Source organism: Botryllus schlosseri, chromosome 2 (assembly GCF_051294905.1).
Source record: "Botryllus schlosseri isolate E-star chromosome 2, Bs_hap1, whole genome shotgun sequence".
Lineage (NCBI taxonomy): Eukaryota > Metazoa > Chordata > Ascidiacea > Stolidobranchia > Styelidae > Botryllus > Botryllus schlosseri.
The window spans coordinates 8,850,337-8,877,841 of NC_137237.1; the positions used below are offsets into that span (position 1 = coordinate 8,850,337).

At 39.5% G+C, this 27,505-nt stretch overlaps 3 protein-coding genes across 5 annotated transcripts; 2 read left to right on the forward strand and 1 right to left on the reverse strand.

The window, feature by feature from the left end:
* Window positions 1-3,894: 3,894 nt before the first annotated feature.
* On the reverse strand, window positions 3,895-8,805 carry LOC145433333 (transmembrane protein 161B-like). The gene is made up of 4 exons (XM_080310412.1): window positions 8,162-8,805; window positions 7,840-7,968; window positions 5,157-5,309; window positions 3,895-5,098 (listed from the first exon to the last, which is right to left on the reverse strand). Exons 1-4 carry the CDS (start codon window positions 8,371-8,373, stop codon window positions 4,090-4,092), a joined length of 1,503 nt encoding a protein of 500 aa, XP_080166538.1. The 5' UTR covers window positions 8,374-8,805; the 3' UTR covers window positions 3,895-4,089.
* Window positions 8,806-12,631: 3,826 nt separating this feature from the next.
* On the forward strand, window positions 12,632-16,579 carry LOC145433334 (quinone reductase-like). 2 transcript variants are annotated; one of them, XM_080310414.1, is made up of 6 exons: window positions 12,632-12,753; window positions 13,464-13,627; window positions 15,732-15,829; window positions 15,898-16,036; window positions 16,198-16,328; window positions 16,395-16,579. In XM_080310414.1, the coding sequence occupies exons 2-6, from the start codon at window positions 13,504-13,506 to the stop codon at window positions 16,521-16,523; spliced, it is 621 nt and encodes a 206-aa protein (XP_080166540.1). In that variant the 5' UTR covers window positions 12,632-12,753; window positions 13,464-13,503; the 3' UTR covers window positions 16,524-16,579. The 2 variants fall into 2 exon arrangements, with proteins under 2 accessions (XP_080166540.1, XP_080166539.1); XM_080310413.1 differs by lacking the exon at window positions 12,632-12,753 and having other exon boundaries at window positions 13,147-13,627.
* A 4,408-nt stretch (window positions 16,580-20,987) lies between these two features.
* Window positions 20,988-25,509, forward strand: LOC145433335 (quinone reductase-like). Of its 2 annotated transcripts, XM_080310416.1 has the most exons (6): window positions 20,988-21,143; window positions 21,199-21,369; window positions 24,626-24,723; window positions 24,790-24,928; window positions 25,109-25,239; window positions 25,306-25,509. In XM_080310416.1, the coding sequence occupies exons 2-6, from the start codon at window positions 21,246-21,248 to the stop codon at window positions 25,411-25,413; spliced, it is 600 nt and encodes a 199-aa protein (XP_080166542.1). In that variant the 5' UTR covers window positions 20,988-21,143; window positions 21,199-21,245; the 3' UTR covers window positions 25,414-25,509. The 2 variants fall into 2 exon arrangements, with proteins under 2 accessions (XP_080166542.1, XP_080166541.1); XM_080310415.1 differs by having other exon boundaries at window positions 21,044-21,369.
* The last annotated feature ends 1,996 nt before the right edge of the window (window positions 25,510-27,505 follow it).

Below are 27,505 nucleotides of genomic sequence, written 5' to 3' on the forward strand. Positions count from 1 at the left end.
TGCGATCAGCAACCGTAAAAGAAAGCTTTTCTTTGCTTATTGTAAATCAATTTGATGCATTATGGGTATTAATAAAAACGTCATGCGGTACTCAGTCAACCATGCTCGATTCGCTTTTCGGCACCCTCCACCCAATGCAATGATAATATCATTGCTTCAATCATAGCAATTTACAACGTTTTTTTCATTATATCACAATCTTGTCGTGTATTTATTTGATCAAAAATTTCATAAATGAAGATGATGATGATGAAGCCGTAGCGGGTGTAAACATTTGATTGTTTCTGATATCAAGGTAGAGAATGAGAATGCTAAGATATTTCTGATATGGTACGAAATCATACCCCAATACTAGGGTTACCATATGTCCTCCTTTAAGAGGATTTGTCCTCCTTTTTCAGGAAATCGAAAATACTCCGAGGACGCCTAAATGCCCTTCTTTTTGGAAATTCGTCCTCCTTTATCGACTTTAAAAGCCAGGTTGATGGACACTGGACAGTCACATTGCACAGCGCCGTAAATGAAGTGAAATCTGCGATGCGGATGTTCAGGTGTGTCTTTCGGGAGCAATACTTGAACGATGACAGTTTTTAGTCAACCCCACAGCAGTATTGTTATGAAGTATTGGTCATTCGGGAGTCGAGCCGGAAAGATGTCCTTTTTTTCTTGGTCAACACCTCATAATTTTACGTAAAGGCCAATTCACACATGCACGATTCCCGGCCACGATTTTTGCCGTGCGGTTTTCCATCGTACGGTTATTTGCCGGCTTAACCGTCCGTCCTCAAGATTACCGGACCACGACGAGGCAGGAGGCATGAAACACTGATTAAAAAGTTAAAAAGATAGTATAGAAGAAGCAAGCGACATAAATGGGGTGGCATGTCACGGAAGGCGATATCGATAGGTCAGCCGTGGTCCGGTAATCTTGAGGATGGACTAGTATTCATTTAGTAGTAAGTGCTTGTATCGACTTGAATGTGGACATGCTCGTCGACTGTCGGATAGCCGGCGGGATACTGTTCCACACATCAGGTCCGGCATATTTGATGGAGCGATGATCTTTTCGGTCGATCATATGATATTTGGACGATGTGGACGCGGGGTTGTTGTACTTGGGCGCTTTTGATTCTGAGGTAAAAAAAGTCATTGAAATATTCGGGGCATCATTGTCTGATACCGAATACTGTGCATGTATATTCTCTGTACCACCATCATTGCCGTCTGTTTGGTATGTATTTTTATAGGATGACAAAAAAAATAAAGACTCTCTCTCTCTCTCTCTATGGATTTGATCAAAATAAATGATGATGACGCAGTTAATGGTTCACTAGACGAAGATTATTGCGCAATACGACTGACAGCCACAGTCACAACAAAACTGCTTCAACTTGTTTCGCGTACTCTTGTGATGATATACCATCCCGGATGCATATTCCTGCTTTGTTTGTTCAGCAGTCGGGCAATGGCGTAAGGTAAAAGATAAGTACGTTCTTATATGACGTTATGATGATTTGGCAGTTTTGAACAGCGCACTATATCGCGTAAACACGTATCCTGAGCATTGGTATAAAATGAGTAGATTCTTATAGAGGCCAGGCTGGAATGTGGAATCCCGATAACATTGTAAACAACAAAATTAGTGAGGCAGGATGGCTTCACGTTTTGCTCACCGTGTAACACCCAGCCGATATTATGAAACCGTGAGGCAAGGTACAAGTATACGTCATAGAAACTCCTATCTCACTTAGGCAGAATTTTAGATGAGTATAGAAGTGTTGACCCTATTGTTTTTTTTCCTTTAGTGTGCTGATAACTCCTTATAAATTGTAAGAGGCACCAGAAGTCTTTTGAGTTATAATAAATATGTATTCTTGCAATGGATGTTATGATGAATTCAGTTATCATCTTAGAATACCGTATTGCATATAGTGGCTCATAGTGTCAAACATGACTGGCCTGTGGTTGATCTGTATTATGAAATTTAGTCATCATAATGTGTGTGGGATATGGTTTTCGATGACCACCAGCTATGTCCTCAAATTTCAGATTTGAACATTATGACATTGGCTGTTCTGCTTACGTTACGCCACAAATAGGCTAATCTCCATGACATTCCTCCTCCCATATCTTCATCCTGACCATGTGCAGTGCATGTTGATAAATCTGGCTAGTCAGAAGCCTGGGTGTGTCAGGAGACATCAGGTTTATATAAATAACTGACATCCAGGGGATGATATATGTTGTGTTAGATGTACAAATTATGATCAAACTTTGCACTAAATTTTTAGTTTACTTATAGGACACATAACTATCTCCGATTGATATTTTAGTACATTTGCTATTTGTTTCTGCCTTCATAATGAGTAGTAAAATATTGCATACTGTATTACATGCATTTCCTTGATTTTACAGCAGTGATATTTTTGTATCATATCTAAAATGGTGTGCATCCCTTGTATAGTGATACCTTTTGTGCTATGGGTATATCACAAGTATCTCCAACCGTTTCTTTACCCAATTATTTCAAAATTTTGGACACCAAAACCGATCGATGAAAACAGCGCGGAAAAAACAGCAAAGGTGGGTAATGACACTCAGATTTGATAAAACTGCAATATGATAAAATTGCAATAAACATATATCTTCATACAAGTTTTCTGACCGATTCATGAAGACCTAATATAACTAAATCAATAGGCTAAGTTGGTGCAGATTTTGTTACTGTGATAATGATAGAAACTCAATATTTAGACATTAAGCGCATGATTACCAGTGGACACCGTCTACAATTCCGTAAATTTGGCAATATGAATGTATTGTTCGTTGTAGTCCCACAAGCTATATTTCTCGAAATACTTAGGCCCGCTGTATTTATAATTTATGCATAAACTTCATACACCGCTTTGTATCCAGTGCCCGATATCTGGAAAAGAGAAAGCAACATCCAAAGAACCAAATAGTTCCACAACACCTGCATCAGCCGACAAGAAATCAGATTGAAGATGTCCAAAGACGAATGTTTACAGGACTGTGTGCAATCACTATATTTCCTTTGGTGACATAAATGGCATTACTTCCGTCCCACCATGTATATATGCCCTACTACTTTGCTGATACTGCATTCAGAATAAAATCGAATTGGATAGCAACATATCCATATCCATATTACGTACATTATTTGTTTCATCCCGTCTCCTTGGACATCAATTTTTAAAATCCTATATTAGGTACCTTCAATGAAGAGTTTAGCACAAATGCTCAGGTCAGGTACGTCCGCTATCGGAGATACAGTGAAAATATCATGGTACGACAAGAATAAGAATTTAACGCTGTCCCTATTTTGAGAAATATACCTAGAATTGATTGTAATGAAGCTTTTGGAAAAGGTTCAAAAAATAGTCATGGAAAATTTACATCAAAGCAATAAAATAAGGTCATGTTTATATGTATAGTAGGCTACATGTTGTGCTTGTATGTAAACATGGGTTATAGTTGACTACTAAAGCATGGAATAGCGATTTTGAACCACATCGCCAGGTGTAACAAACAACACATAGTTTTCTCATCTCAGATTTGCATGTGAAACATATGTATGTTTTGATATAAATAAAATGTCTTATCCATATAAATCATGTGTACAATGTTCTTTGGTATCTGTGAATTGCATTATTCATTATATCTTAGTCAAGAGTTGGACTTTCGAAGTACGAGGCATGGTTTTTGTATATAATATTGTTAATCGAACAATGCACATATTGCTATCAATTTTTCATCCTCTCTCAGTCCATGTGATCAGAGTTACTGGTAGAGGGAGGAGGTGACTTCAAGCACCACGACACTGCCCTGTTGATGTAGGCTAAATTTGTTTGTTCTGACCATACAGGCAACAAATGACACGCCGAGAAATATTCTCTATTTACTAACATTCAATCTTGAAGAATGCACATGCTGATATATCGAACAGTAAAATGGTTAGCCAACCGAATGTGGTGTTAGCTCTAGAGGAATAAGTTTATAGTAAAAACATTGCAGTCAGGTTGCTCATATTGATTCTGACTGCATTAGTTCCAGGTACCGGACTACAAACTACAAAATTGTGAGGTAACGGTGGTATACAATACCAATAGCACTAGCACAAAACCAGATAGTGCAAACCCACCAAATAAAAAAGGAAAATATACTATTCAATATAGCTGGAGAAAACACAGCAGTAACTCTTGCAAATGAAACATGGGCATTGAACGCCATGTCAAGATAAGATGAATCATCTGTGATAATATTTAATGTACGGTGTTCAAAAACAGTCGCGGTATCGTTTCTATGGTAGTCTGTCCAGACTTGTGACCAAGAATGCCCTCCCATACTTTTCATACAAAGTGTGAGCGAAATGACGCCTAAAATTGGGCCGGCGTACTGCAAAGCAACAATGCACAAGTATAGAAAAACACGGGAAACAGTTTGTTGCACTTCGACATTTGTTGTGTTTCCTGCCTCCTTACGCAACCGACGTAGCTTTACGTAACTCAAATTGAGGTACGCTTGAAGGTGATATCGAATGGCAGTCAGTTTCAAAACACATAGGGCGACAATAGAAATAATTCTGTTAATGTCATACTGATGATCAGTCAAAATAGGCTTCCGGCCTACGCTGTTATAGGCCGGAATTGAGCATAGAACATCACGCGAAATGGGCCTAATCCACATGAGGGATATAACAAATGGAGTACCAAAACTGATGTGCAACAGAAGAGTGACAAGTTTATCCTTTTTCGCATATTTCAATCCGTCAACGTACATTTGAGCTGTTCGTATCCCGGGAAATGCTAAAAGCGTTGCCATAAGGCCGGCAAGTAATGAGATGAGGACTTTCAGAACTGGTAGTGAAATCAAGTTGGGACCCTCTGAACTGAAGGAAAGAAGGGTAGAATTTTCCGCAAATTTCTGGTAAGCAGAATGGAAGCCAAACTCCAGAATATCCCCGTCAAGTAGAAGACTCAACATTGCAGCGACAAAAGAGAAACATCCAAATGTTATGCAAGTTGCTAATTCCCCCGATTCCGTCTTGAAATACAGTTTCATGATTCCGTAGAGTGCTCTGTAGGTAATCATAAATTAGTGACTACCTACATTTACAAAAATATATAATCACTTACTTGCATACGGACAACAGAACTATGCAAATCCATATCATTGAGAGGTTCAGCTCTTGTTGGGGCTTCCAAAATTCCAAGTAAGTTTCCGTGCCAATGTATACAAGCGATGCGGATAGGCCGTAGTTTATCAACCACTCAAATTCATCGTATTTCCTGCAAAATTATGAGACTAGAAGAAACCTGGCTAGCCAGATGAGTTATCCAAATGCATGCAGAAGTGGTTGTACATTCAAAACATAGAACTGAGGCAATAAAAAAAACTTATAAGTTATAAATAAATATCTCACTGAACATTGTATGATTAGTCAAATTTGGTCTTCTTGTATCATACTGTCCAAATTATATCGGGGGAGCTGGCGTAGTTGATTAATCCAATGCCATCGGTACGATAGACTGCGGGTTGAGTCTCAGCTGTACACGTTATGATAATCTGAGCTTCTCCACCCCTGTGTCGCTGTTGCTACGGCATCTTACCAAAAGAAATGCAAAAAAAGGTCCGATAAAGGGCAAATACAAGAGAATGACAAAAGCAGAGAAGCGTCAAAAGAAATTAAGATCAAGATCGCACGCGGTTACAGTGGGCGCTAAAACTAGTAAACCCAGGTCAAGGTGGTTGTTGGATTGATAGACCAGATCTGGTCATTTTTACGTGTTCTTATCAGTTCATCACATCACATTGTCTTTTCAATTTTTTGTATTTCATTGCACATTGCATGTCTTGAGCGATGTAAATATAGAACTGCTAATTATGATCTTATATTTGAGACTTTTTAAATAATGCTTACGAGTTACGAATGCTCGGAGCGTGAAGCTTAATACAAGCCAGGAAGCCACATAGTTCCTTACATAATAAGGAAGTTGACAAATAAATATTACTTCCGGGAATTATAACATGATTAACAAAATAAATGAGTAATTCTAACGAATGAGCAATATCTCAAGGAAAAAAGAGACTATAGTAAAATATACAGAGTAATTTGAAGTCTAATATAGGGCTTCAGTAATATAACACAGGAAGTTGTCATGCTGACCCAAGATGCTGACCCTATGACACGTGAAGATATAATCAGTCGTTCTTAGGTCAGAGGAAATGAACAACTTGTGACGAAACCTATTATCCTTTGAAAGCAAGTTGAAACAACACAATGAAAAATGATAAGCTTCATATTTTATTGCAATAACATAAAGTACCCACAATCGTAAAGAGCGCTGGTTGTGTGCACTGTGACGGAAGGACTTTTTAGGCTACAAATAAAACCTTAAGTGGAGAAAATGAATGGAAAATACGGAAGATACAGAAAGAGCAAATCTACCCGTGTTAGAAATTCGAACAGGACGAAAGAGGAAAATATCAGTTACAACTTACACAATGATAGAAGGACTGGAGTTGACAGAAGAAAGATGGGATTCCGTGGTAAAAGGAAAATACTAAGGTTGGAATCGATGAAAAATGTATTTGCTAACTTGGCTTTAACTGATAACCCGTCAGTTTATGGGAGATCGGAAGCAAATTCAAAAAGCAATAGGAGCGAGATAAACAGCATGGACAAACGATTTGCAGCTAGAAGAATCACAAGGAGCTCCTCTCTGGGTGTCGAATCATTTATAAAACCATGCTGCGCGCAGTTGGAAGAACATACAAGCTGGCGCGGGGCAACCAGCTGCAATGTAAGAAACCATACATACAGTTACAACTGGAAACCAACAGGATCAGGGGAGATATCTCTTGCATACAGTGCAGAACAGGGAATGCATTACTGGGAAGGAACATCAACAAATCCTTCGAAGAAATGTTATATATTTGGACATCAGAGTCAAATTTCTGGAGAGTGGCAATATGTAACTAATGTCAATGGGAATGTATATTATAAAAAAATGATGACAACACCAGATTTAATCGACTTGAAGAAAGATATTTCTGATCCCAGAGTATTTTATCTGGAGAATGACCGACTTCAATCTGCTGTGCAGACACATTTATATCTTTCCAAGAAACCAAGTGCTGATAATACTAGAATGATTCTGGCCTTGAAAGACGTACGACAGTCATTGAATTGGACAATTGGATAATTGGAATGATATCTGCAATTATTTCAATGTCCAATGCTGAGAAGAATTTGCATTGTGCATGTAACATAAGACTTTGTACGTTGGAAGCAAGATGCTCCATTTTGTTGCTTATGCATAAAGATAAATTACAATGTCGATTGACAAAGATCTGCAGATCATTGTTCAAAGTCTCTCTGACTCATGATTTTTACAAAATGTGAATAGAATAAAATTAAATACATAAGAGCAGTGGTTCATGGGGATGATATGACGAAATTCATTCAATACCCTGAAAGTATTTTTGAGCTTCACAGGATTTTTCAAGCAAGTTCACACTGGATTTTCATAAGAGTTACTGTCGCCATTCGGGAGAACAATTTCAAAAGAAAACCTTGACTTTATTTTTCAATATATTTTTTAAATAGTTAGTGTATGCAGTTATTAAAAAGAACGGTATGTGTTATTTAAATATGCTGCCAACGTTTCATAAGGCTCTCCAAGTCTTCATACACATGGTCTAATTTAGTAAGCTTTCCACTACTCCTGGATCTGAGGCTATTCAGTGCTGAGCTGAGATTATTACAAGTGACAGACAAGCAACAAAGCTGCAAAAACCATTGCAATTGTAACTCACTCCAATGTAACTGCATCCAGAGTAGTAATATTTTCTGTGCCCAACACCATATCTGCATTCTTCGGAATCTTGAAAGTTTCATTGCGAGTTTCTGGCAACTTTGCAGAGAGTTTTTCCGTCACTTTTCGCCTATAAGAAAATGAATCGCACGGTAATAATTTAAATCGTGGATAGGACATATGCCAGACTGGAATTGGTGGCAAACGTCACGCGCAACTTTCCATTTAATTCCTTAATTATTCTATGGAAGAAACCCTTCTATCACACGCAACTTATTGCCGAAAACAACCACTAATTCCAGTCTGGGACTTATGTAATTTACTTTTTTGCAGCATTCTTCTCTTTTTTGTGTCCCCGTTTTTCATTGGAATCCTTGCCTATCAGTTTTTTCAAATACTCATTACTCGGATGAAGAAACCGGTACAGAGACCCATTGCATAATATCCATCGTCCCAGGGAGTAAATGGGAAAGATTTTTTGCATAAATGTAGCCGCAATCAAGGTGAAGCATAGTTGAAAACCAAATATCGCCATGCTACTATACCAGTGCCACTTAACAGTGTATGTTTATGGGTATTTTCGATCTAAAAGCAATTTCATAAAAATTTAAGTGCATGTAGTATAATGTGATCTGCATTTACAAATATTTGGTTATATCATTGAAATCATATTAGTTGATCTGATTGCCATTGATAAGTTTGTGTAGTACTGCTCGAGTGCTCGACTTGATACCATCTTACTATAACAGTTTGACAGCATCGCTATAGTCGCTACGCATGCAGTATATCTACTAAATACTAATTATATTACAATACGACTGGAATAGCAGATTTTGTGAAAATGCATATCATTTTTTTCTTTATGAACGGATAAAAACATGTCGATCTTGAACCTTTAATCTTGAAGGTGAGTCTGAGCTCTCTATCGTTAGGAAGGTCAATATGTAGACTAGTAAATCAATCACGTGTTGACACGATACTCCCAAGACCCCAGCTGCGCTCGCATCCAATATCCAAAAATTGAATGAAGTAGTATAGGGTTTTTCTACGCTGTTTGCGAAGTAAGCGTCTCATCTATCACCATGGTATCGATGGTTTCTGATTATCCAGGTTGATGCAGCTCCCTGGTTTCAAATGAGGTTTCCTAGAAAATTAGGTCAATTGAACCTCGCTTGGAAAATATGTTACGATGCAGAAATAAACTTGTGCAACCGATTAAGTCGCAATTTTTACATCGCCTATGCCAGGTGGGTGTCTGATCTCGAAGACTACTCCGAGTCGTTTCGACACCTTCCATCTTTCATTGTCAATCAATCAATCAGGTTTATTAATATTTTCACCGTTTCAAACATCACAAGACTGCAATACAATGAAAAGATAGGAAGGTGTCGAAACAACTTGGAGTAGCCTTACCATATTTTGGAAATCTAAAAAGAGGACACTTTTTCAGAAATTTGAGACTTGCAACACCGGAGAAGAGTTCTCAAAAACCGGTGAATCTTTCCCACTGGATGACTAAAAAAAAAGGTCATCTTTCAGCCCAGAGCTACAATCAACCGTTTTTCACTCCGAAATACCCGCCGGAGCGTCACTTCTGTGCAAATAGGGTCCATCAAACCACTAGGTGTCGCCAGACTCTAGGTGGTAACCGCCGTTGTTACGTACGTGGTTGCCGTTATCAGAAACCTGTAGGTTAGTTTCTCGATTGTGTAAGGGTATTTTATATGGAAATAATGGCTACAACATATTCTACGTGGACCGTGAGCTCCCTATAATATGAACTAAAACTTCGGAAACTTCTGGTGCTGAGCTGGTAGCCGACATTTAGTTGACAATTTCACATTCTCACCTAGTTATCAAATCGGCCTTATTTCCTTCCGTAGAAGCTTTCCGAAGTTTTCGTTCATTTTATAGCGAGTTCACGGTCCCCGTAGAATATGTTACCTACAGGTTTCTGAATACGGCAACCGCATATGTAACAAAGGCGGTTACCACCTAAAGTCTGGCGACACCTAGTGGTTTGATGGACCCTATTTACGGCATTTCACTGGCAATTTGCTCTAAATCTGACCTAAATTTTCAAAAAAGAGGACAAAATCTCAAAAAAGAGGACAAAAGGGCGTCCTCCGAGGACACTTTCAAAAAAGTCAAAAAAGAGGACAAATCCTCTTAAAAGAGGACGTATGGTAACCCTACTTTAAGATCAGACACCCACCTTAGCCTAGGGCCTAGGCGAAGTAAATAAGAGGCATGCACAACTGAATGAAAAGTGATGCAGAGAATATAAGACGTAAGCGACAAAATGAGGAGGCATGTGGCGGCGGGCGAGGTCGATGTTAGGTCGGGGTCCGGTAATCCTAAAGACTGACTAGTAGGCCTATTCATCTAGAACAGTGGTTCCCAACCTTTTTCGACTCATCGCCCCCTTTTCAAACTCCACACCGATCATCGCCCCCCAAATATTGGGAACCGAAAAATGGGCATACAGACTGAAATCACCGGCGAGTTGAGGAAAAAGCGTCAACTTTTCGGCTCGACCTCGAACTTAAGTAATTAATTCTCGCGAAGCGCGAAAAATTTCTATCATTCGTGATTGAATCGGTCAATATGATCGGGAATTGCATATATATTGCTGCCAATTTTTTATCCTCTCTCTGCTCATGTATTCAGATTTACCGGTACAGCTGAGTGAGGTGTCTTGGAAAATGTAGGGCCCGTAAATAATAATTGAACATATTCGGGCGGACCCGTGGGTATAATGACTTCGTTACGTAATGACATTTCGTGGCTTGTCTGTTATGTCAAAAGATATTCAAATCGCCCATACGTACTAAACTAAAAGACGCACACTATTTCAAATTGGTATTTCTGCACTGGCAATTGATTTTTGTCAACGAGATGGCATTTTTTGTGGGGTTCTGATTGCCAGCACAGGAACATTTGGCGCCAGCCATTTAGGCACCTATGGACAATTAAATATATATATGTATATCGTATATATATCGAAGTCGGTCAGCATAAAGGCAGTCCTTTTCCACCAAGGTTTTCTCGTTCTGGCACACTTCTCGGAGTCGCATGTTACATGACCTGAAACTTCATACGTCTTGGTGCGTCATGGTGTGATAATGGCTGACGTCGAGATGCCCATTTCTATACATCTTGCGCATTATTTCTTGGAGGAAAGGTATCCAATAAGAAAGAAATATGTGACCACGAAATGGCGCGCAGTGCGAAATTTTTTTGAACAAGTTTCCTAAATTTCCAAAAGAATATACTTTATAATTAATATTAATTCACGAAAAAATTGTGGGCACCCTTCGAGCTCGCCCCCCCCCCCCCATCTCAGTTGGGGTCATGGACGCCAATATAGCCATTTCAACGCGCCATCGCCCCCCTATCGCCCCCTTCGTCCGTTTTAGCCCCCCTATCGCCCCCTTGGCTATTTTTGCCCCCCTGTACCGACAAATCGCCCCCTGGGGGGCGATATCGCCCACGTTGGGAACCACTGATCTAGAAGAAATTGCTTATGCTTGTATTTCGACTTGAACGCCGACATGCTCGACGACTGTCGGATAGCCGGCGAGAGGCTGTTCCACAATTGGGGTCCGGCATAGTTGATAGAGCAATGCGTTTTCTTGTATTCAGTCCTGATCATAATAGTAGTTGTTCTTCGTTGACGCGTGTGTGCCGTACTTGTGCGCTTTTGTCTCCGAGGTGAAGAAGTCGTTGAAATTTGAGGGACATTGACCGCAATGGCACTGATACATAAAGTTGGCAATTTCTAGCTTCTAGCTTGTATCGCAGTCTTATGCTGGTGCATTGATATGATGAAAATAGTAGGAATAAATTTAATTGAATTTTCAAAATTTTCTTCTAGTTGCAAGCATAGCGCCTTTGGTTGCAAGATTTTGAAGTGGATTTAGACTAGAGTCGGCATATCTTTTGAATTTGGACTTCTCTTTGAATCTCGAGTCTGGGACAGGATTGTGATTTGAAAATATAAAATCGGACTTCATATCTGAATAATGATTCGGCTCATGCGAGGACTCTGTCGAACACCATAACAACGCCATTATTGCGACCTGCGCGCGGAGTGGCCTCTGAACATTCCACATTAATCCACAATCCGCATTCCACATACATACAGTCAACGCTAGAATACGACGCATAGTTTGAATAAGTAACCTACAGTTGGATGAGTCTTCGCCGACATCTGGATGCAGGCGAAATGGGTGCAACTTTCGCATTAAATCTACGGATGTAAAGGTGGTCATAGTAGCCAGCGTTGACGCCCAAGTAGGAGTAGAAGAAACACCGTAAATTTATACTTATAGTTACAAGTAGAAGTAGCGATTCGCAAGATTTGTCAAAACTACTTTAATCGAGCGAGATAGTGTAATGGTTGTGCGTCCGGCTTCTCGATCGGTAGGTCGTGGGTTCGATCCCCGGCCGGGTCTGACCAAAGACTCAAAAACTGGTATCCGCGGCTATCCTGCTATAGGCGCTCAGCAATCACGGATAACATGGAGGTGAAAAAAAACGGGGGTGCAGACTAGATGACCTTACTATAAAGGCCGTATCGCCGTCGTCAAAGCATTCTCGATGGTGCAGGCGAAAATGAATACCATATCTCTCTCTCACTCAAATAAATATAGTATATTATTTGGTCGAGGAGTCGCATACTTTTATAGCAGTTAACCGTAGGTGGCTATTTCAGGGAGGAATCTGCGTGATCGACACAAAATTACTAATATGACACTACAAATTATCAACATCAGTAATTTCTCTATCATTTATATCAATTCAAGAATTCAACGATTACCTCTCCTTGAAAAAAATGAATTTTGCTCATAAATTAGGACTTCAATTCTCCACCATTTCGCCGTTCACGTCTCCATCAGCTGACAACCACTAGGTAAGACTTGTGGTCCTAAGGTACGTTCAAGTTAATGTGTTCATCAGTGTATCACAATCTCGTGATGTTATCAGAAAATCATTCTGAAGTTGTCGAAAGGAGTTACAGATTTCCGCATTAATAATTGCTATTATGAGTTAGTAAACGTAAAAGAACAGTTGAGGGGTGCCGTATAGATTCTACAATGATGAGGCGAATTCCTACATGTTTCTCAGATACGAAAACAAAATATCATTGCCTGGTCAAATTGCTTTGTCACTGCGAAAGGAAATGATTCGCTTGCGGGAGGAAGTTGAATAACGACTAATATGATTGTGATAAATCATATGCCTACCTACATGTTTGTTCCCCTCACCGAATATATGTTTGACGATACGACTTTCGTCTCGTTTGTGAGCAGTGTGAGTACGCCCCCTTTTCAATATCTGCAAATGAATGCCGCGGCTCAAGGCTCTCACCTTCCGCACGATCACCGTGACTCGACAAAAGCAACCTGTTCACTGTGTTCACCCTTCACCTTATTTGTAAACGAGCAGGGCATGAATCGAGCGGTAAACTGCGCAGAAGGAACAGATCGTTCGTGACTCCGGCGCCGTATCTAGCAGTTAGTTGTAATCTGCCCAAACCCGTTAGTGATGTATATATAGTTCGATGATAAGCGAAAAGCACATTGACTAAGAAAGCAAATTCAACGGCCAATACTTTTTCAGGGTACTACAGTTACTGCTACGTATACTGTTCAACGAAGAAATGAACAAGGCACTGAAATTCGTAGTTTTTCTTGGCACAACAAGGGAAGGTCGCTTAGGCGAGAGGGCAGCGAAATTCATTTTAGAACAAATTAAATCTAGAGGCCATCAAGTCGAATTCTTTGGTGAGTCCGAACTATTATTATATTTGATGCTATATTGAGGTCAATATTTTGGCCCTGACTCTTGAGCAATTGTTCAACAGTTCTCATGAGTGCAGAATACTTTAATTCATCTTGCGAATATGCAATAATTTCGTCTCGAAAATCTCGTATACTGCATTGCATACTCCCTTCCAATATTATAAAACTTGTCTCAGCAAACCTATTATCAGAAAGCCGTGAAAGGCTGTATCTGCATTCTGCACCTTCCTTGTCCAGCGGCATATGCGCATCATGCGCTTATGGTATGCATATGTGCAGATTGTCTGTATGTATATCATGAGTTGGTGTATATGCCACAAAAACATCAAGGACAAAAATATACTACGTCCTTTCCTATTATAGTCAGCAGCTGGACGTCTGTCCTACACTAGCCTACACTGCTACACATGATTGACGATTACAGGACTAAGAATGACATTATTGTGTTTACCATCACCGATTTTCGGATTGTGCCCAACGGCATAGGCAAGAGGTGTTTTGGATGTCTGAAACACTCGCTTTTCCATGATCGAATGCCCTTCATTTTGAATTCCCAATTCCAGCTCCAATTTCATATCATAGTAACCGTTCTTTTGTATTTTGATGCGTGCTTACTGCTTAGTTATTCCAGCAACCTATACAGTATACACGATGTGACGATGATGCCCCCTTTCTCTCGTACTTTTTTCTCGTCTGTGAAATCGAGAGCAGCGAGGATGTAGTATCTAAAATCTATGTAGGTCAGGGGTCACCAACAGGCAGGCGGCTCTCGAGGTCATATTTTGCGATCTGATTTGGGATTTCGGAAGAACAGACGCTAAGCATTCCGAAATGCTCAAATAAATTTAGGTTTCAAAATAGTGTTAATGATGTTCAAAATCAGTTCTCCTCCCTAGTTGAAATCGGTGAAATGGCTTAGGCAATGACGACAACAACAGCTGATATGAATGGGAAACGGGCAATGGGCATATATTTCCTTGACGTGACAATGGCCCAGACACTTACAAACCGGTTCGTGGCTTCCCCACAGAATCAAGCGTTACGAGGAGACAAGTCTAGTACCGCTGCGTTGCTCGTTACCCCAAAATCGATTGTTCAATATTGTTCAGTCGCTGGGAAACGCTTTCAGGTATCGAGAGCAAATTGGACGTGATGATTGCGATATTTTTGTTGTATTTATATTCCTATAATTAAATTTGTTTCGAGAGAACAAGCCGTTTTGACGTAAAGTTTTAGAAGCGTATAGTTGATAAACGGTATGGTCTATTTTGTATCGATATTGCATTTTTGCGGCCTCTACGAACTTTGAAAAGTGACCCTCGACCAGTTTTGAGTTGGCGATCCCTGATGTATGTAGTGTCGACATTACTTCATATTTAACCATATAAATAGGGCTGGGAAAAATCGAGTACCTGAGTGATTCGATTCTGAATCACGCATTATGCTTCGAGTCGGGGATTCGAGTGTCACTCATTATGATGTAATAACAGTATGTAAGATGGCCATGTTCAAATCTGCACCTTTTATGCGTCCACAAAGAATATAATGCCTGTTTTCCATCACATTGAAGATACTTTGGTATTTCCCGACCATGCCGATTTCATTGCGCTTTGTGAGATGTTGTGGATTGATCATGACTTCAGAAATATGTTATTTCCAGTAATATTAGTAGCTGAGTATAGCTTTGTACGATGTGTTTCGTATGCTGCGATACGGCCAATCAAGGTTTCAAGGCTACCACAGTGGAAACTAGTATCGAAACTATAATTCTCGTTGCTGAATTAACTTTCAGTGGCGTGGAGCGTATATTTTCAGTACTTGAAAAATTCGCGTTTTAATACTCGAGTCGAAAAATTAGAATTAGTGCTCGATTCAAATTCGAGTACTTGAATGATTGTGCCCAGTCTTACATATAAATCGGTTAGAATTGAGAGCAAACCTGTTTTTAGAATGATCTCCTTTTGCATAAACTGGCTACGCGCTTGATATTACCGCTGTAAAAACGCTTGCACATATATAAATTAAATAGACAATGAAATCGTTGCATGTTCTGGTTCGTCTTATCATTTTCATCATTTCAAAACAGATCCCGAAGTGCTGAAATTACCCATGCTGGTCAAACCGCTACATTTCTACAGAGATAGATCGACGGCCCCTGCGCAGCTTCTGGAAATGAATCAGAAGGTTATATATGTGATAACGTCGAGCTTTACGCGGGCAGGTCTTTTACGAATTGGGCCAACTGTTTTCAGATTGTGGATGCAGATGCCATTGTCGTGGTTTCCGCGGAGTACAACCACTCCATTCCTCCTGCTTTGTCCAATCTGATGGATCACTTTCCCGGAAGCTCATTCTCTTCCAAACCCTCAGGAATTATGTGCTATTCACCAGGTTTGATGTTAATTCTCAATACAGGCGTCTGCACTGAAAATCTATGTTTCCGAATTTCGACATCGCGGCGCTTATTGAATGCCGAAATTCGATAGAGAGCATTCAAATGAATTGCGCCGCGCAAATCTATCCATTTCTAAAGTTACATGCTGCTTTGATAGGGCAATACGGCGGGGTCCGGGCTGCTATGCAGCTTCGTGCCTTCCTCGGCGAAATGGGATGCATCTCTGTTTCCAATATATTCGCGATACCGAAGATACACGAACGCTTGGATGCGGAAGGCAAACCGAGCGTAAGTCAGCTTCATTGCATACACTTTGCCATACTAATAAAATCATATATGTGTTTGTATCCACAGTCGGACAGTGGAACCAATGATAATACCGTGAAAAACGCTGTTACATTTCTGGACCAAGTGCAGTGGTGGGCTGAAGCGGCAAGACATCAACGCGAGCTCAGTGCTAATGATAACACAACGAAATTTTAAACAAAACGGTCTCTGCACTTTAATTTCTTCTTTTTAATATATTTCAAAGCTGAAAAGGTTGTTGTAATTTCACTTGCATGATCATTAGATCCTCAGGATTCCTAAAAAACGGTGAATAATTCCGTCACGTCGCCACTCGCCATGACCGAAGATCGGATACAGCAGTATTATATATCTTGATGAAGGAATCTAACACTGTACCAAGTTTCAAGGTTGTGACTCAATAATGACAGTATTAGTAATTACTAGGGCGGTTTTTTTTTACCTAAAAAAAAGAAAATTTCGACCTAAAAAATCCAAATTTTGACTTTTTTTTGACCTAAAAAAACTGAATTTTGACCAAATTTTGACCTAACGTATGCAAATTAGGTGTTTTCCCACATAATGTTAAAACTGTACCACTTATCTTCATTTCTGGTTGGATCTGACTGTCCTAACGAAGTAGTTTGGCCTGAAAAAGCGTTTTTGGCTTAGAAACAGGCAACTTTTTACATGAGAAAAAACAATATTTTAACGAAATCTGGCCCTATGAAGAATTCCAGTGGTTACAATATGTATTATGGTAGAAATAATTAAAATAACACCATGTCTACCTATTATTTGTTTTATTTGACCGTTTATGATTCACGATGAGCAGACGATTAGCCGTTTACAACGGTAGGCCTATAAAATAGGCTAACAGCGGTAAAATATCAAATTATAAGTTCACCGACAGTGCAAAATCTACGATACAAACAAAATGCAAGCGTCAAAAATTTTTTGACTTCATGAAAAATTTTGACAAATTTTGTCCTAACGCTACAATTTTGACAAAATTTTGACAAATTTTGACATGTCAAAAAAAAACCGCCCTAGTAATTACGTTATCAAAGTCGAGTATCCAGGGTCTGCGTGCGCTGATGTGGCATTGAGCCTAACGCATAAAGGAATTTTCGCAAAATTTGATATTGGTATATGTGAATTTTGAAAGTGTTCCATACCGAGATGGATGGCGAAATTCGGTATGCTATATTTTGGTTGTGTTATCCCACTTCGCAGTAAGTTTCAGGATGGTCACTTAATGCTTAGCATAGTAATTCCGTTATCAAAGTCGGCAATATATCGGTGCGCGCTGATCTACCAGACACTTGAGTTCGACAACGAAATTACTACGCTAATCATCGGGTCACAGCCTTGAAACTTGGTACAGTGCTAGATAACAGCATGAAAATATACCATCCTAAATCCTGTCACCCAACTCGATATGGAACATACTCAAAATCAACAAAAACCAATAGCGACTTTGTCTTTAATTACTGTTGCACACGGATCGACAATAATATAGTTGTCCAAGGCATCTGGGCGTGACAGTCACGTGATTTTCCGTGTGTTCACATCAGAGGTGGTCACTGGTCAGTAACGAATTACTTCTACTTTTTCGAAGTACTCAAGTAGTTTTCCTCTACTTCTGGTACTTCTGGTAAGTAGATCTTATTTTTGCTATCTCTATACTTCTACGTTGTTATATTTTGTGATCTACTTACTTACTTTTCGCCATTTTCAGTTTGTCAGGTAGAAGTAGTTCAATCCTCCAATCAGAAAGATAGCCTGATGAATTTCGTGACTGTTTTCACGGAGTATCAACATTTAATTTTCATAAAAGTTGAGTAAAGCCCAGAATTTTCCTCGCGCTTCGCGCACAGTGGATATGGAGTGACCAGCAGTATGATATCACGTAATCTAGCAGCCCATGGCGTGTACTAATCTGGAAAAGTATACTCTGACTTTTTTAGTTTTAGACCTGTTTTAGCATACCACCTTTGAAACTTTCTGGACTAAAGACATGAAATACATTTTCCGCTTTTAGAAGTAGTATTTATATTTCATTTTCAATTCCCAGTATCATATTTTGAGATCTAATTAGTATCAGTTCTTTTGTCTGCATATCATACATGTTGACGTATAACAGCAAGTGTGCCTTTAATTTTCGGAAATAAAGCTAAACAATATGGCATTTTTACGATCCACCATATTCCACTAATCGTTGCGCGTTTACTAATCGCGCAAAGTGTTTACACCGTATCCTATACAACTTCTCCGTATTGCTCTTCGACTAAACTACGGGCCCTATGGGGGAGGACGCCATACCATGATATATTCTAAAACGTGCTTTTCGAGTTACAGAGGATTTACAGATTTCCATATCAATACTATTATTTTCATCCCATGATGCGGACGAATGCTTATTAGGACTCTTCAAAAATGACCTTTTTTCTCAAATCGTACTGGCTACTTGATAAAATTGTTAGGTTACCTAATTTAAGCCTACACACAAAATTTGGTTCAATTCCAGCCAGTAACCGCTTTGCTACAGGAGAAGAAAGTTTCTATTTATTATGTAAAAATAAATAATAAAAAATTTGAAAATTTTCTGTTCACCACATGAAAGTGTTAGGCTGTCTATAGAAACGATGCTCACGAAATTTCGTTCAATTCCAACCAGTGGAAGCGGAGTTATTGCCGTCGAAAAATTTGGATTTGAATAAAATAGTATTTACGGTGACCGATTCTTTGTTTATTTATTATAGTTGTGCTCACCGTAAATACTATTTTATTCAAATCCAAATTTTTCGACGGCAATAACTCCGCTTCTACTGGTTGGAATTTAACCAAGTTTGGCGTGCATCGTTTCTATAGACAGCCTAACACTTTCATGGGGTGAACAGAAAATTTTCAAATTTTTTCTCATTTATTTTTAGATAATAAATAGAAACTTTCTTCTACTGTAGCAAAGCGGTTACTGGCTGGAATTGAACCAAATTGTGTGTGTAGGCTTAAATTAGGTAACCTAACAATTTTATCAAGTAGCCAGTACGATTTGAGAAAAAAAAGTCATTTTTGAAGAGCCCTAATGCTTATGCTGTCGAAAATTGGATACCTCTTGGTATGCATCAATATAAATCAAGCTCTGTACCCTTCGCATAGCTTAATTTCTAGCTTTTGACAGTCCATGCGAACGAATCACGATCGTTTTCACGATTACTTACTTACTTGAGTAGATCTAAAAAATGTCAATTCTACTTCTACTTCAAGTAGTTTTAGGTTGCATATGAAAAAAGTACTTCTACTCGTACTTGAGTAGATTTTTTCGTCGCTATTTCTACTTGAGTAGCTTTCTTGACTACTTTGACCACCTCTGGTTCACACCACCTTTGAGTTTAAGCACACGTTGCTCAAGTGCTCACTTCTCATACACATGATTTTTGATGATACGCCCGTCTTGGTCATCATAGGTTATACGCAGTTATTAGGCCGATCAGTAGTCGAATTGTGACTGTTGTGGTGGTACTTCGTGCGTGTGGGTCGTACGTAGGGGAGTATGGGGTTCTAAATCGAAACCCCGTTCTCTGAAATGACAATTCTATATCCATTATTTATAGTTCATTTGTAATCAGGCAATTAGTATCACGCTGTTGCGTTTCGACTGAAGAGTACGATGACATTTTAAAGTTGAAGCCTCACCATTTCCGAGCTGATATCTAAAAGGGATCAGCGGAATTTACACTGATTTGGAATAAATAGTAATTATAATGTTTTCGTTTCGTTTTGCATTTTTTTAACGTTAGACCTGTTTTAGCAGACCGCCGTTGAAACTTTTTCTTTTCATTCCCAGTATCATAGTTTGAGTTCTAATGAGTTTCAGAACATACATATTGAAGTATAAAGAAATTGTAGTAATGCCTCTATTTTCCGAAAATAAAGCTACACTATATGGTATTTTTACGATCAGCCATATTTTTGTTAACATTTACTAATCGCGCAAAGTGCAATCCCCGTATCCGACACAACTTTTTCTGCATTGCTCTTCGACAAATACTACGGGCTTTATAATGTGGGGGTGAGCGCCATACCATGATATTTTCTAAATCGGGGTGTTCGAGTAAACGGAGGATTAGCATCGCATTTCTATATAAATGTTATCATTTTCCTTCCATGATGCGGACGAATGCTTATGCTGTCGAAAATTTATACCTCCTGGGATGCATCAATATGAATCAAGCTCTGCACTTTTCGCATAGCTCAATTTGCAGATTTTGACAGTCCATTTTAACGAATTACGATCTTTTTCACAACTATACTTACTTACTTGAGAAGATTCAAAGTCAGTCAATTCTACTTCTACTTCAAGTAGTTTTAAGCCGCCTTTAAAAGAAATATTTCTACTTGTACTTGAGTAGATTTTTGCGTCGCTACTTCTACTTGAGTAGCTTTCTTGACTACTTGACCACCTCTTCTTGTCTAGTCAAATTACTTTATCACTGCGAAAGGAAATGATTCTCATGCGAGCGGATGTTGAATAACGACTAATATGATAGTGGTGAATCATACATGTTTGTTTCCCCACCCGAATATATGTTTGACGATTCCACTTTCGTCTCGTTTGTGATCAGTGTGAGCACTTCCCCTTTTCAATATCTGCAAATGAATGCCGCGGCTCAAGGCTCTCACCTTCCGCACGATCACCATGACTCGACAAAAGTAACCTGATCACCGTATTTGTAAACGGGCATGAATCGAACGGTAGATTGCGGACTGCGCAGAAGGAACTGATCGTTCGTGACACCGGCGCCGTATATAGCAGTTAGTTGTAAGGACATTGACTAAGGAGCAAATTCAACGGTCCATACGTTTTCAGGGTACAACAGTTTCTACTACGTAGTGCGTATACTTTTCACCGAAGAAATGAACAAAGCACTGAAATTCGTAGTTTTTCTTGGCACAACAAGGGAAGGTCGCTTAGGCGAGAGGGCAGCAAAATTCATTTTAGAAAAAATTAAATCTAGAGGCCATCAAGTTGAATTCTTTGGTGAGTCCGAACTATGATTATGTTTGATGCTATATTGTGGTCAATAATCTGGCCCTGAGGAATTGTTCAACAGTTCTCATGAGTGCAGAAAAATTTATTTCATCTTGTGAATATGTAATTAATTTCGTTTCGAAAATGTCGTATACTGCATTGCATACTCCCTTCCAATACCATAAAACTTGTCGCAGCAAACCTATTATAGTCAGCAGCTGGGTGTGTCCTACACTACATATGATTGCCGATTACAGGGCTAAAAATGAAATTATTGTGTTTATCGTCATCGATTTGTGCATTGTGCCCAGCGGCATAGGCCAGAGGTGTTTAGGATGCCTGAAAAACCCGCTTTTCCAAGATCGAATACCCCTTCATTTTGAATCCCCGATTCCAGCTCTAATTTAGTATCATAGTAATCTGTCGTTTGTATTTTGATGCGTGAATAGACTGATTGTGATTAGTTGTCCCATCAAACTACACGAGGATGCCCCTTTTCTCTCGTATTTTTTCTCGTCTGTGAAATCGAGAGCAGCGAGGATGTAGTATCCAGCAGAGATGAGCATGGATTAGGATTAGGTTTTGAAAAAACAGGATTTGTGAAATTTTGTCGGATTTGGATTGAATTTGTATTAGACATTTTTTTCAGAACGGATTAGGATTTGGATTGGATTGACCTTTTTTCTGGGAGATTGAAATGTCGTGTGGCGAACGGCGACAAACTTAATTCAGATCAGTTATTTATGTACTTATGGTTACTAAGTTATCTTGAATCAAGTGAATCGTTGGTTGTGAAAGAAAATCTTCGAATCCCTCCATTGCATAAATTGGTATTTTTTCTGAATTTCCAGTTGGAATCGGATTAGGATTGGACATGGACTTGAATATGTGAAAGTTATGAATTAGGATTTGGATTTGGATTTGAAGGTTCGGTTTTGGATTGGATTAGGACATAGAAATTTCAAATACGCTCATCTCTGGTATCCAGTACAGAGGATGTAGTATCTAATACAGAGGCCGGCAACGTGCCAAAATATCAAAAAATTGTAAAATATCACCAACTGGCCCGCCTACCATTTTTAATTTTGTCATATTTAGCGTTTCAAGCAAGGAATGACACCAACCACCTATCTGTAGCTGGTAACGGCATCGGTTACGTCAGTGATTCTTGTATTAGGCCTATTGGTCGCGAAGGGTATAAATTTTGGTCGCTACCGCAAGAGACCTACCGCCTAATGTACGCAATGTGTGCATCATTTAAATTTATAGTCGCGCAATGAGCGATCTTCTCTGATTGCCTTGATATTTTCCAAGTATAGTATACTGTGTTCGGTACCATAGCCAATAAGTGACAGGCCCATCAAAGATTTTATGATGAGATGGCCCGATGATAGAAATGTGCCAACCCCTGCAAATCATTTTGGCAACACACACAGGGCACGGAGTCGCATGTTGCAGAACGTGTGTCTCATATCGTGAAAATACCCTTGGCCAAAATGCTGATTCCTATACAATATTCGCGATCCCGCAAGCTGTACAGTTCACACACACACTCCTAGACTAAAGTTCCCGAACGGTTTCATAAGATATTATGTTGTGGGTTTATGTTGTGGGTTGTTTGTGGGTTTCCCAAAATCAAGAAATTAGGTCACGGTAAATCGCACGGAGCGTTAACAAAAATGTATTGGATAACTAAAACCTACCCCAAAAGGCTGTGTTATGTTGATTTATCAAATAATTTTAGCTTGTTCCATTTTAACAACGCATATGACATGATTTGCAACAAACATGGTTATAATATGTCTTGTTCGTCACATCATTTGGAGTGCCGTGAAAAATCATTTTGCGTGCCACAAATGGCACGCGTGTCGGGGTTTGCCGACCCCTGATCTAATATCTATGTAGGTTAGGGGTCACGAATAGGCAAGCGGCCGTGGAGATCATATTTTGCGGTCTGATTTGGGATTTCGGACGCATTTCGCAATGCTTAAATTAATTTAAGTTTCAAAATATTGTTAATGTTCAAAATAAGCAAATAAGCAATAACGACAACAATTAGCTGATATGACTGGGAAATAAGAAATGGGCATATTGCCTTTGGCCCAGACACTGACATGACCAGATACTTACAAACCGGCTCGTGGCTACCCCACAGGATCAAGCGTTACGAGAAGACAAATCTTTCACCTTGTGCCGTTGCGTTCCTCGTTATCCCCAATATCGATTGTTCAATATTGTCCAATCGCTGGGAAACGCTGTCAGGTATCGGGCTCAGCTCATAGTTCAAAATAAATTGGAGGTGATGATTGTGATATTTTTGTTGTATTTATATTCCTGTCATAGAATTTGTTTCTTTTGTGATAACGATGCCCAATGCCCATGTTCGAGAGCACAAGCCGTTTTGACGTAGAGTTTTAAAGCATAGTTGATAAACGGTATGGCCTATTTTGTATCGATATTGCATACTTGCGGCCTCTGCGAACTTTGAAAAGTGGCCCTCGACCAGTTTTGAGTTGGCGATCCCTGATGTATGTAGTGTCGACATTACTTCATATTTAACCATATAAATAGGGCTGGGAAAAATCGAGTACCTGAGTGATTCAATTCTGAATCACGCATTATGCTTCGAGTCGGGGATTCGAGTATCACTCATTATGACGTAATAACAGTATGTAAGATGGCCATGTTCAAATCTGCACCTTTTATGCGTCCACAAAGAATATAATGCCTGTTTTCCATCATATTGAAGATACTTTGGTATTTCCCGACCATGCCGATTTCATTGCGCTTTGTGAGATGTTGTGGATTGATCATGACTTCAGAAATATGTTATTTCCAGTAATATTAGTAGCTGAGTATAGCTTTGTACGATGTGTTTCGTATGCTGCGATACGGCCAATCAAGGTTTCAAGGCTACCACAGTGGAAACTAGTATCGAAACTATAATTCTCGCTGATGAATTAACTTTCAGTGGCGTGGAGCGTATATTTTCAGTACTTGAAAAATTCGCGTTTTAATACTCGAGTCGAAACATTAGAATTAGTGCTCGATTCAAATTCGAGTACTTGAATGATTGTGCCCAGTCTTACATATAAATCGGTTAGAATTGAGAGCAAACCTGTTTTTAGAATGATCTCCTTTTGCATGAACTGGCTACGCGCTTGATATTACCGCTGTAAAAACGCTTGCACATATATAAATTAAATAGACAATGAAATCGTTGCATGTTCTGGTTCGTCTTATCATTTTCATCATTTCAAAACAGATCCCGAAGTGCTGAAATTACCCATGCTGGTCAAACCGCTACATTTCTACAGAGATAGATCCACGGCCCCTGCGCAACTTCTGGAAATGAATCAGAAGGTTATGTAATAACGTCGAGCTGCATGCGGAGAGGCTTTTTTAACGAATTGGGCCAACTGTTTTCAGATTGTAGATGCAGATGCCATTGTCGTGGTTTCCGCGGAGTACAACCATTCCATTCCTCCAGCTTTGTCCAATCTGATGGATCACTTTCCCGGAAGCTCATTCTCTTACAAACCCTCAGGAATTATGTGCTATTCACCAGGTTTGATGTTAATTCTCAATACAGGCACGTAATGCTTCGCTGCACTGAAAGTCTATGTTTCCGTATTCCGACATCGTGGCACTTAATGTCTTATTAAATGTCGAAATTCGATAGAGAACAGTCAGATGAATTCCGCAGCACAAATCTATCCATTCCTAAAGTTACATGCTGCTTTCATAGGGCAATACGGCGGGGTCCGGGCTGCTATGCAGCTTCGTGCCTTCCTCGGCGAAATGGGATGCATCTCTGTTTCCAATATATTCGCGATACCGAAGATACACGAACGTTTGGATGCGGAAGGCAAACCGAGCGTAAGTCAGCGTCATCGCAAACACTTTGTCATACTAATAAAATCATATATATGTTTGCTTCCGCAGTCTGACAGTGGAACCAATGATAATACCGTGAAGAACGCTACTAACTTTCTGGACCAAGTGCAGTGGTGGGCTGAAGCGGCAAGACATCAACGAGCACTGCGCAAATGAGAACGCCACAATATTTGAAGCAAAATGGACTTTGCACTCTAATTTCCTCTTTGTGATATATTTGAAAGCTGAAAATGAACCTTTTTCCAAATTTAACTCGCATGATCATTTAATTGTTAGGTTTTCCGAAACGGCGAATAATTTTGCCACGTCGCCATGACCAAATATCGGATGCGGAGGTTCTTAACTGATGTTCCACAGAACACTAGGGGCTCCGTGAGCCAATCTCGCAGAGGTTCCGTAGAGGTCAAGGGACACAGTCAACTCATACATATGATTGGTGGTGATACGCCCGTCTTGGTTGTTATCACGCCGTTGAGTTTCGACCGTATAATACAACGGCATTTTTCAAGGTGAAGCCTCGCATTTCCGAACTGATATCAGAAAGGGATCAGCGGGAGTCACGCTGATTTGGAAGAAATAGTAATTGCGTTTTGTGGTAAAATTTTTATTTTAATGGATTTGTTTTTTAACAGTATGTTGATGATTTAATGTGCATTTTGTGCACCAGTAATCTATAGTAATGTATGGGATGTGCAGTTAGATGGGTATTATGGTAGATTTTTGTTTTCATGACTCAGCGAAAATTTGGGGTTCCGCGAAGGCTTGCGGATTAGCATAACTATCTCGCGGGTTAGTAAGGTTAAGAACCACTGAGATGCAGATAGATAGTGTAAAGAGGAAGTAGTTTTGCCTGAAACTGTTCAAGTGGAAGTTGTTTACAACAATAGCCACCTGATTATGTAGCCACCTGAGTCCAAGTAGGCAAAACCTACGCGAGGAGTCCGAAAAAGTTGAACAACTTCGTTACGGACCACTGTGACCTGTGACCACCTCTGAGAGAGAGCCTCTGGCGGAATTTCACAGAATGGTTCTTTCATGATATGCAGGGGTCGGGAAACTTTGGCTGTATTGATGATCGCATATGCCACTCTTAGAGAAATTAAAGCTGCGGCGATCTATTGTCCCCTTCTCCGTGATTCGTCAATTGAATCATATGTTTATTCGTGGCGGTGTTTACGCGATACAAAGTGCGACCGGTGTATGCTCGGGACTCGCGAATATGTGGATTGTGGAGTCGTGTTTGGCTGGCTAGCCTAGAGCTTGATTACTGAGCGATGGCTTTTTATTCGGACGCGACTGTCTTACAACAGGAGAATTGATTTAGGCTACTGTAAGCCCTAGTAACTATAGGGAAAGTGGACTCACACCTGTCGACTGAAATAATTCCGTAAATTGAAATCTTGCTTGATAATTATGAAGCGATTTCATTGGATCAAACTTACTAAGTACTGCTACTGGATTCCGCTATCGCGACAAACTAGCCTCCTGACACACTTGGACAACTAGATAATTCTACTTGTCTAATTTCACTAAATTAGAGCGAAATGCCAGTAATCTAATTCTAATCTAATTTGTGACATGTTTATATGCTCTAATTCTAATTCTAATCTAATTTGTAAAATGTATAGGCTACTTATGCTCTAGTTCTATTTCTAGTCTAATTTGTGAAATGTTCCTATGCTCTAATTTTAATTCTAATCTAATTTACGGTTTTACTGAAAATGCCTCTTTTTCCGAGGCATTTTGTAGCGAGAATATCCGTCTCACGCAGGGAAATTCAGTGTCAAGCTGCTATCGCATTGCTTACACCGTATACATACAGTCATAGTAGTTATTGTGACGAATAATAGCCCCGCTGGCTGTAGTCTGCGAGCCGAACAACATGCTAGTTTCGATCACAAACAGAACGACAGCATAGAAAGAGCGATAGTTAACACAGGCTTATTCACTTTCATGCCCTCAACTACACCAGAAAAAGAGGATGATTTCTTCCACATTTGTAAATACTTTATTTCGCATTCCTCCAAAATCACTAATCAGATCGCCACGAAATGTGACCTCGCGAGCCGCGTGTTGGTGACCCCTGTTATCGTGCGAAACGAGCCAAGCTTGATGTAGAGACGCTAACCATATTCTTCTGGTTATGTAAATGCACTGTGATTTGAAATGAACTTGATTTTTGCTTTATTTATTTATCAATCTTAATTTCATTCAATTTCCAAGTTTTCGCGAATTCAGTAATTCTAAT

What these genes read in the sequence shown, in the direction of transcription:
- LOC145433335 (XM_080310416.1), top strand. Translation starts at nt 21,246, where the DNA reads ATGAACAAAGCACTGAAATTCGTAGTTTTTCTTGGCACAACAAGGGAA. An exon ending in CCATCAAGTTGAATTCTTTG is followed by an intron (nt 21,370 to 24,625) that starts GTGAGTCCGAAC and finishes ATTTCAAAACAG; the next exon opens with ATCCCGAAGTGCTGAAATTA. An exon ending in AATTATGTGCTATTCACCAG is followed by an intron (nt 24,929 to 25,108) that starts GTTTGATGTTAA and finishes CTGCTTTCATAG; the next exon opens with GGCAATACGGCGGGGTCCGG.
- LOC145433334 (XM_080310414.1), top strand. Translation starts at nt 13,504, where the DNA reads ATGAACAAGGCACTGAAATTCGTAGTTTTTCTTGGCACAACAAGGGAA. An exon ending in TTCTGGAAATGAATCAGAAG is followed by an intron (nt 15,830 to 15,897) that starts GTTATATATGTG and finishes AACTGTTTTCAG; the next exon opens with ATTGTGGATGCAGATGCCAT. An exon ending in ATGCGGAAGGCAAACCGAGC is followed by an intron (nt 16,329 to 16,394) that starts GTAAGTCAGCTT and finishes TTGTATCCACAG; the next exon opens with TCGGACAGTGGAACCAATGA.
- LOC145433333 (XM_080310412.1), bottom strand. Translation starts at nt 8,373, where the DNA reads ATGGCGATATTTGGTTTTCAACTATGCTTCACCTTGATTGCGGCTACA. An exon ending in GAGAAGAATGCTGCAAAAAA is followed by an intron (nt 7,969 to 8,161) that starts GTAAATTACATA and finishes ATTTTCTTATAG; the next exon opens with GCGAAAAGTGACGGAAAAAC. An exon ending in GTTCTGTTGTCCGTATGCAA is followed by an intron (nt 5,099 to 5,156) that starts GTAAGTGATTAT and finishes GATTACCTACAG; the next exon opens with AGCACTCTACGGAATCATGA.